The following is a 9388-nucleotide window of genomic DNA, read 5'->3' as shown; positions in this document are numbered from 1 at the left end:
CCCTGCTCCCATCATCCTGCTCCCATCCTGCACCCATCCTCCTGCTCCCAGTCCTGCATCCAGACCTGCTCCCATCATCTTGCTCCCATCCTGCACCCAACATCCTGCTCCCAGTCCCGCATCCCACCCTGCTGCCACCCAGCACCCACCATCCTGCTCCCAGTCCTGCATCCCACCCTGCTCCCATCATCTTGCTCCCACCCAGTACCCATCATTCTGCTCCCAGTCCTGCATCCAGACCTGCTCCCATCATCTTGCTCCCATCCTGCACCCAACATCCTGCTCCCAGTCCCGCATCCCACCCTGCTGCCACCCAGCACCCACCATCCTGCTCCCAGTCCTGCTCCCACCCAGCACCCATCATCCCGCTCCCAGTCCTGCTCCCAGTTGGCAGCCCACCCTGCCCGCAGGGGTACGGGGGCCCATGGGTACTGGGCAGAGAGCTCCGGGGGCTGATGCTGCTCCCCTGATCCCTGGGCAGTGGACCCAGGCGCTCAGCGCTCCCCTGCATCCCACAGCGGGGCTGGCACGGGACCACCCCCCAGCCCAGCATCGCTCAGGCCTCAGTTTCCCCAAGTGCACCTGGGGGCTCGGAAAGCGGGGTGGGTCTTCCAGGCAGAAGGATGAGGGGCAAGAAAGAGCCATGAGGTAGAGCTGGCCCTTGACATCAGTCCGGGGTGGGGGCTGGGAGTTCAGCCCTCCCCACCCCAGACTGCTCCCGACCCCAGGTGGGGAGAGCAGTGCTGGGGGGGGGGATGCTCCTCCACCGCCTCCCCTCCCTGGCGTTGCCAGAGCAGCGGCTGGGAAATTGTGCTGACACCAGCAAAACGGGCCGGCATAGGCGGGGGAGCCGAGAGCCCACGTGCTCCGGCCTGATAACGGGGGGCCGCGGGGGCTGCGGGGAGCCGGAGCTGCCCAGCCGGGGGGGCTACGTGTAGCCAAGATCCCCCCAGCCTCCTCCCACCCTCCCCCAGGCTCTTTGGGGCTGGGGATGCTGCGGGGGGGGGGGTGCTGGCTGCAGGGTGAGATGTGCAAAGGGGGAAAGCGAGCGGGAGCAGGCAGCGTGTGGGGCAGGGAGGTGGCCAGCAATCATGAGGGGCACCCAGTGCACCCCAAACGGTGCCATGGCCTGGCCTGGCCACACAGCACAAGGTCCCAACTGGCTGCCCCAGTGTCCCTCCTCGCCTCAGTTTCCCCACTGAGGCGGCAGGCCGGGTAGCCCCTCGCTAGCCACAGCCCCACAGAAGGTGCCCGCTGTGGGTTGGGGCTGGGGCAATGCTGAGCACCCGCCTTGCACCCCACAGCACCCCGGGGGGGTCCCACCCCCCGTGCAGCCGGTGCCACCAGCCCTCCCAGTCCCCCTTAAGCGGGACACGGAGCGACCTTAAGAGGGAAAGTGAGAGGCTGCCAGGCCTTATCAGAGAGTATTTACAGCCGCTGTGTTCCCAATTAGACAGTCAGGTGACTGCGGCTGCTGGGGACCCAGACGCCGGGGTCAAGGTCGCCGGTGGGGGTTGGGGGGTGGCAGAGGGGCAGCCACCTCCCTGGGGACACCCGCCAGCTGCGGCGCGGCCGGGGAACCCTCCGGGGCGGGCACCCCAAGGCAGGACACTGAGCTCCCAGTCCGGTGTGGGGGTGCTCCCAGTCCAGCCCAGTCCAGGGTACCCCCCCAGCCCAGTCCAGGGTACCCCCCCGCCCAGTGTGACACTGTACCTCCAGCCGAGCCAGCACAGGGTGCCCTCAATCCAGCCCAGTATGCAGTGCCCCCAGCATGGCATGCAGCACCCCAATACCCCATCCCAGTTCAGCCCAGCCCAGCCACGTCTCAACCCACTACACGAACTCCCCCTACCCTGCCCAGCAGCTGCTGCCCTGTCCTGCACAGGGTACCCACACCCACCCCCCCCGGACCCCCAGCGCAGCGCCCGCCGTTCCCAGCGCGCTGCTGGGCCCATCCTGCCCCCGAGCAGACGAGCCACGTGCACCGGGCGTAACGGCGCCAGCACCACGCGTGCGCACACGTGCACCCCCCCAGCTGATGGTCAAAGCCCCCTTACCCGGGCCCTGGGGCAGGATCTGGTCCCAGCTACTCACTGGCAGAGGCTGTGCCCTCCTTGTCCCCAAAGCCACGAGGGCTTGTGGTCCCCCCCACAGTGCCCAGCCGGGCACACGCAGCTCCCTGAGGACTGGGGGGGGTTGCATGCCCGATGTGCCTCAGTTTCCCCAGGGACCCCCAGCACACCCCACTGCTGGCCAGGCAGGGTAGAGCCTGTGCCCACCATTATTGATGGCTCTGGCACCCCCTTTGTTGGGGCTGTGGCACCGTGATGCCCTCTGTGGTGTCACTACCCATCCCTGGACACTGGCCAGCACTGGGCTAGGAGCCCCCATGCTCCCCCCGCCATGCTGTTGGTGGGGCCCGGGGGCACGGCCGGGGGGCATCACGCAGTGCTGGGGGTGTGTGGTGCCAGGAGGGGACCGATGTCCTTGTCCCTGCACCCGGGCAGCTTGGCCAAGCTCTGGAGGGCAGCGAGCCCCTCGGCTGCCAGTCCCTCGACCGCCCCTCGGGGCTGCGCATCGCAGGCCCCCCCGGCTCTGCATCATCCCTGCAAAACCCACCCTGCCCTCACCCACAGGGCTCCCGAAGCATCTCCCTGGGCTCCTCACCCACCTGAGGGTGCTGGGAGATGTTGGGGTCCGTGGGGGGACCCCAGTTGCCGGAGGGTGTCTGTGCCAGCATGTCCCCAGCCGGATAAAATAAACCTGCCTGGATAAATTAAGATCTGACCCAAGCTACGAGGAGCTTCCCTTGCCCGACATGCGAGGAGGTGGCGTGAGCTGGCAGCGAGGACGGTGGCTTAGGGACCTAATCCTCTCAGCCTGGGAACTGCCGTCTGCCCCCCCCCTGCCCCCCTCCGTGCCTCAGTTTCCCCCTTTTCAATCATCAAGGCTTCAAGAGCAGCTCTGACCCTCCCTCCTCACCGGACTGAAACCAGCCCAGTTCTCCCAGCGGGTCTGTGGGACCCCCGGGCAGGGGATGGGCAGGGGAGCAGCACCCCCTCAGTGCAGAGCAGAAGCTGCTGGGGTTTGCCCCTGCTGGCATTATCGCTGCCCCCTCCCCAGCTGGCCTCAGCCGCTCTTGTCCCCTCCTCGTTCCCCCCGCCGGGTGAGGGGCTGGGATGCCAGCCCACGGCAAACTGGCACTGCTGGACCAGCTCCAGCCCTCGGGGGACGCGCCAGGAACAGGCTGTCCCTTCCCTGCCCACGCCACCCACCCGCTCCTCCGGGCTGGCAGCACAGGCAGCCGCGTCAGGCGGGTGTGGGACGCAGAGGTAGCCCCCCGACCCCCCCCTTCTGGGGATGCCCAGGGCCAGGAGCATCCTCAGGGACCGCTGGCCTCCTCCCCTCCCTGGCACGCACCTCCCGGGGCAGCCAGGATGCCCCCAGGGGAGAGCATCTGTGTGGGCAGGGTGGGGGGCACCAATCCTCTTTGCAAGGTCTGCCAATGGGAAACGTGTCCCCGAGGGGTGTCCCCAGGCTGGAGACGGGATGGACATTGCAGGGGGGGGGGATGGGAAAGCTAGAACACCCCCCTCCCCACTCCTCCCGCCCAGGGAGAGGGATCTGGTGGGGACGTATCCTGGCACTGCCTCGCAGGGACGAGCACCCACCGAGCACCCCCCGAGCACCCACTGAGCACCCCCCGAGCACCCACCTCTCTCGCGGACGAAGTACGCCAGGTAGAGGTCGAGCTCCTTGACGGAGACGCTGATGTGGTGGGGCTGGACGCAGAGGATGGGGTTGGTGCACTGGCCCGACTTGACCAGGCGCTCACCGTCGGTGCTCTCCAGCGGGATCCCTTTGAAGAGGATGACCATGACCAGGTCCAGCCGCCACACCTTGTCCGCCTGCCGCAGGCAGTCGATGCGGCGCATCTTCCCCTTCTGGTCGGGGTTGGAGAGGACGCAGCACGAGGGCTTCTTGCCCGTGATGGAGAGCACGAAGTCCTCGCGGCACTCGGGCCGGATGTCCTTGCGCAGCTTGGCCAGGAGGCGCGAGGCCCATTTCTGCTTCACCTCCGGCTTCTCGCTCAGCAGCTCGTCCTTCACCGCCCTCTCCTCGTCCTTCGTCATCCTCTTCTCGTGCTTCTTGAAGTACTTGCGCTTGCGGGCCTGCAGGTTGAACCAGGTGTAGGCGAAGGCCCGGACGTGGGGGAGCAGCGCCTCGATGAAGGGGTGGAATTCATCCTGGGGGAGCAGAGGGACAGGCGGTCACTCCCAGTTGAGCCCCCCAAACCCACACTGGGATGGTTGCGGACCTGCTGGGGACATCCCCGCTGAGCTGCATCCCAGTGCAACTGGGAGGCAGAGCTGTGGCAGAGGCACGTGCCCACCATGGACGGGGGACCCCTCCCCACGCAGCGGGATCCCCCCATCCCAGCAGCCCCCCCTAAATCCCACTGGCTGCAACCCTCCCAGGCGCAAGGCACGGCAGCTCGGCAGCACCCAGACCCTCTCCCCTTCCCGCCTGCCGGGATCCGCTCCCGACAGAAATCCTGCCTGCCATCCCACCCACCATGCCACTGCCAGACCATGGCACCCGAGGGAGGGGTCCCCTACACCCCCAGCATCCCGGGTGCTCCCGTGGGGGCTGTGGGTGCCTTGGACTTCTCCGCTCCCTTTGGACCAGCAGGAAAACTCCCCCAGTTTGCCCCAGTTGCGGCCAGGCCGGCGGCTGGCGCCTGGCCCAGTGCACAAGGCGTGCTCTGACTGCCTTTTTCCATTTGGCGAGCGCTGCTGGACGAGTCTGGCCCCAAAAGAAAACAAGGAAAATGCATCCCCCCCCTTCCCCGGCCCCTCCTTCACGCATCCCTTTTTCTTTTTTTTTTTTTTTTTCCCCCAGTTTGGAAAAATCAGTGCTTCCTGGCTGGAGGGGGCCACTGTCCCCCCCCCTCCAAAGGATGGAGCGGTGTCAGGGCATCTCCTGGTAGGGAAAATGGCAGGGAGAGGGCCAAGCATCCCAGTGCATGGCCAGGGCAGCAGCAATCTGGTCCCCGAGGGCAGGATTTGGCCCTCGGGGTCCCTCGTGGCAGGGGATGATGTGGAGGGGGAAGGAGCTCGAGACCCACCAGAGGCTGCCAGTGCTGGGCGGGGGGGTGGGTGGTGGCAGCTGCCACCACCGTGTCACAGCCCCTCTTTGCAGGGTCATGCTCGGGTTTGGTCACCCCCCACCCCAGGGGGAAGGTGCCAAGGGCAGGTGCTGCTCTGGGGAGGGACCCAGGAGGTGGCCGTGAGGGGGACACAGCCCAGGCAGTGGGATGGAGCGAGCGGCTCTGGAGACGGCGACTGGCCCCGCTTGTCCCAGGGCAGCGATGCCATTCCCTGGCTGAAGCAGCCTTGTCCCAAAGTGACCCTACTTGGATGGACAGTGTCCCCTGAAGCAGGGTCCTGGTGGGGACTGGCCCCATATGGACCCACTCGGCCCCACATCCAGCACAGACCCCATTAACCCCAAATCAGCCCCTACGAAACCCCAAACCCACTCCCCAGCACAAATCCTGCTAAAAGCCAGAGCAGGTCCCCCAGCGCAGCCCCCTCTGTCCCTTGGACCAGTGTCCCCTGCACAGACCCTGCTGTGACCTGGCACAAACATCTCAGCACAGACCCTAGCACCCCCTGAACCCAGCACAGACACCAGTAACCACCAGCACAGCCCCACTAACCCCCCCAAAAGTCCCCCCCAAGCTCAGACCCCATTATTTGCCAGCACTGATCCATCACCCCAGCACAAACCCCACCGACAGCCCCTGCTCCGGACCCACCTGTGTCCCCCCAGACCCCACAACAGAACAGGGGACCCACCCTTGCTGGGGAACCCATCCCACCCGTGGGGACACAACCCTGCTGGGGGACCCATCCTGACCCTGGGGACCCATCCCTGCCTGGGGGTCTCACCCTGACCCTGGAGACCCATCCCTGCCTGGGGTCTCACCCTGACCCTGGAGACCCATCCCTGCCCGGGGGACTCATCCTGCCGGGGGAATCCATCCCTGCCTTAGTGGCCTCGTCCCCGCCGGCTGCTCCCGGGGCGGCTGCAGGGTCTGGTTCCCTCCCCGGCAGCAGCTGCTAATTCAGTGCAGCTGGGCAAGGGCTGGGCATGTGTCTTAAATCAGGGAAGAAGGTCAAAGAAAAGTAAGACAGGAGCCGAAAAAAGCAGCAGCGAGTTCCAAAAACAATACTTGGCCGGGGTGGTGGGCGGCTGATCTTCCTTGGTGGCCGGTTATTCAGACGAGCCCTACAAATTGCTGCCATCCCCCGGCCCCGCCACCCTCCCCAGGCAGCCGGCGGCAGGGCTGGCCGCAGGGCTGGGGGGGACACCGCGCCATTGTCCCCATCCCTGCCCGCCTGCTGGGCACTGCCACCCCGGGCACCACTGCGGGGATGCAGGGCAACAACCAGGTTATCCGTGTTGGGGGTGGCAGCACCCTTGTGTGCTGCTCCCCGCTCTGCAAGGGCTGGGGGACGCTCAGCGCCCTGCCACAGGGCAGCGAGTGCAAGCCCTGGTTTCTGGGGGGGCTCTGAGCAGACGCTGGCTTTGCCTTCCCCCTCCCCACGGTGTTTGGGTCCCACTTGAACCCACATGTGGGACCCCCAAAAACTCGTGTGCAGAAGCCCCCCACGGCTCTTGGGTCCCACTTGAACCCACATCTCGGACCCCCAAAAACTCCTGCGCAGAAGCCCCCCACAGCCCTCGGGTCCCACTTGAACCCACATGTGGGACCCCCAAAAACTCGTGCGCAGAAGCCCCCCACGGCCCTCGGTGGCTCGGAAGCCACGGTGCCCACCCCCCTGCCCAGGATTAGGGTGGGACGGGAGCGGCACCGAAAGCCGATCAGCCCCTCACCAACTTTCCCTCCCGCCCGGCTTATCCCGCGCCGAGATGCCGCCCGGAGTTAAGCCGCTTTAGCGGGGCCAGGCGAGGGCGGCCGGGGGGCACGGGGACAGACGGTCCGACGGACACGGCCGAGGCGACAAACTAGAGGACCTGGGGACCATCCCCCGTGTCCTCCATCCCCACCACGCTGCTGGCACCTTGCAGCCACCCTGGCTGACTCTCTGCAGCTCCGTGGCCAGCGTGGCTCTGGGGGAAAAAAGGCAGGGATGTGCTTTCCCTCTGTCCCTGTCACCCATCCCCGCCATCCCGGCCGGCAAAGGGCTGGTTAAGTGTTTCTCCTGCTGTTTTTCCTTCGCGGGGCTGGGAAGCAGAGACGTGCTGCAATACCCCAGACGAGGCTGCTCCCGGGGCATTTCCGGACGGGAATCTGGCAGCAGAGCCTGTGCTTGGGCCCCATCCAGCCCGGGCTTGTAAAGCCCCGCGACCCGGGGAGGAGCGCGCCTGCGTCGGGGGGTGCTGCCGGCCCCGCCACAGGGCCCCCCCCAACCCTGCACCCTCCTCCCAGAGACCGGCACAGTGCTGGCTTTCCCTGCCAGATGCTACGAGGGGAAACTGAGGCACGGGTCCCTCTGGGTGTTACTCCTGCCACGGAGCGGGGAGGGGAGGGGAAGGAGCGATGCTCTGCATGGAGCTGGGCACGCCGTGCCAGGATTAACTCCTCCTGCCCCTCCTCCTGCCCGTCCTCACCGGCTGGGCCGGTGCTGGGGTCCTGCACCCCGGTGGTGGCTTTGCCCCTGGAGACAGCAGAGGATGCTCCGTGCCACACGGGGACACGGTGCCAAGCAATGGGGCCCCGTGGCCGGGCACCACGGCACGGGCTGGCCGAGCCTCTGAGCATCCCGCGCTCCAGCGCCTTGTCCAAACAGGTCGGGCTCAGCGAAACAGCCTGAATTTTCCGCTGAAAAAAAAAACGTTTCCTCAGGAAATTCCCGAGCAGTTTTCATGGGGGAGGGAGGAACACGGGGAGGGAGGGTGGTGGTGGAGGAGGAGGAGGAGGAGGGGGACGGGAGGGGTCAGTCGCCTCGGCAGCGGGTTTTGCTCCCCACCGGCGTGGCCCCGGCCCCGGGGAGGAGCGGGATGGCATCCCCGCTGCGGGCGGGCAGCCGTGCGGGGGACCTCGCCGCATCCCGGCCCTGCAGGGACCACACAGGGATTATTTTATGAAAGGATGCTCAGCCTCCCCGCCAGCCAGCGGGGTGTGGGGGGAACAACACAGCCACAGATTCTGGTTATCCTGAGAATCCCGAAATCCCGGTACCAAGAAGGGGCACGGTGGGGACTTGCTCCTTGCCCCAACCCCGGCTTCCCCTCGCCAGAGCCCACGGGCAACCTCAGCACGGATGAAACGCTTTCCTGTGGCCCCAGCAAAGCCTCCGGTAGCCGCTTCTTAACCGTTCGCCAAAGCGGCTCTGGGTAATAAGTTAACCTGGTAATGAGACCTGTTGCCGAGACAGATGCAAATGATTGGGAAGTGCTCATTAGAGGGGATGGAAGGAGGCACTTAGGCCCTGAAAAGCACCCAGCCTTTCCCGGGGCGGCCCTGCGCCGTATTAGAGCCCATTTTACAATAATTGCTCCAGAGGAGGAAATCTATTTGGATTCATCATAAAGTATTTATTAACAAAAGCTTATTCATAATTTTTGCTGCTCGCCGGCACGGCGCGGCCAGGCTTCCCGGCCGGCTCGGCGACTCCTAACGAGGTTTCCCCGCCGCTGGTGAGCGGCGTTGCCGTGCTGGGAAGGGGGAAACTGAGGCACGCCGGGTGCGGTGCAGCAGGAGGGAGCGCGGTGGCCACCAAAACTCCCTGCAAAGAAGCCGGGGAGACGGTACGAACGGTGCTGGCCTCACCTGCACACACCTGGCCCCACGCCGGAGCTGCCCGTGGGGCAGAACAGGCTACGGCGGCCATGCTGCCCCACAGCTCCTGGCAGCGGCAGCTGAGCCGGGGTGGGAACGACCCAGCCCCGCGCTTGCAAAACCCCCTCTTGCAGCCCACACCGGAGCATGCAGCCCCGGTGCCCCGGGCAGCCCGCTGGCACCACCGGCGCAGGCAGGGGTGAAGGCAGGACACGGTGCCACATCCCTGCAGCTCCTCTCCCCAGACCTCAGGGGATTTTTTTCCCCCCTCCCAGGGAAGGCAGCATCCTCCAGCCAACTCCTCTACACGGCTCAGGGCTGGACCGTACCCTCGGGATGCAGCCACCCTGTCGGGAGGGTCAGCCAGGATGGACGCACGGCCAGAAAGGGCTTCATTTACTGCCGCCATGCTCAGCCCCGCTCCGGATCGGACCAGGAGGCGGCGGACGGGGTAATAAAGCACCCGGTGCTCACCACGCACCCAGGACCACAGTGGCCCCAGACCCCTCGCTGAGCCACCCTGGGGTGGCCAGTAACACCCCGCCAGGTCCTTGGAGCCCACCAGGCGCAGGCAGG

At 66.3% G+C, this 9388-nt stretch overlaps 1 protein-coding gene across 1 annotated transcript in view; it reads right to left on the bottom strand.

The window, feature by feature from the left end:
- NFIC (nuclear factor I/C (CCAAT-binding transcription factor)) overlaps nucleotides 1-4262 on the bottom strand; it is a gene marked incomplete at its 5' end in the record, with an annotated part of 29852 nt that extends 25590 nt beyond the window's left edge. Inside the window, one exon of the mRNA XM_014948999.1 lies at nucleotides 3716-4262. Within this exon, the coding sequence (XP_014804485.1) occupies nucleotides 3716-4262 (547 nt within the window). The remainder of the gene's footprint in view (nucleotides 1-3715) is intronic.
- Between the last annotated feature and the right edge of the window lie 5126 nt (nucleotides 4263-9388).

This window comes from Calidris pugnax, unplaced genomic scaffold (genome assembly GCF_001431845.1).
Source record: "Calidris pugnax isolate Ruff unplaced genomic scaffold, ASM143184v1 scaffold170, whole genome shotgun sequence".
NCBI classification, from domain to species: Eukaryota; Metazoa; Chordata; class Aves; order Charadriiformes; family Scolopacidae; genus Calidris; species Calidris pugnax.
The sequence above is the reverse complement of the archived record's forward strand: the minus strand, read 5'-3'. Positions and strand labels throughout refer to the sequence as shown.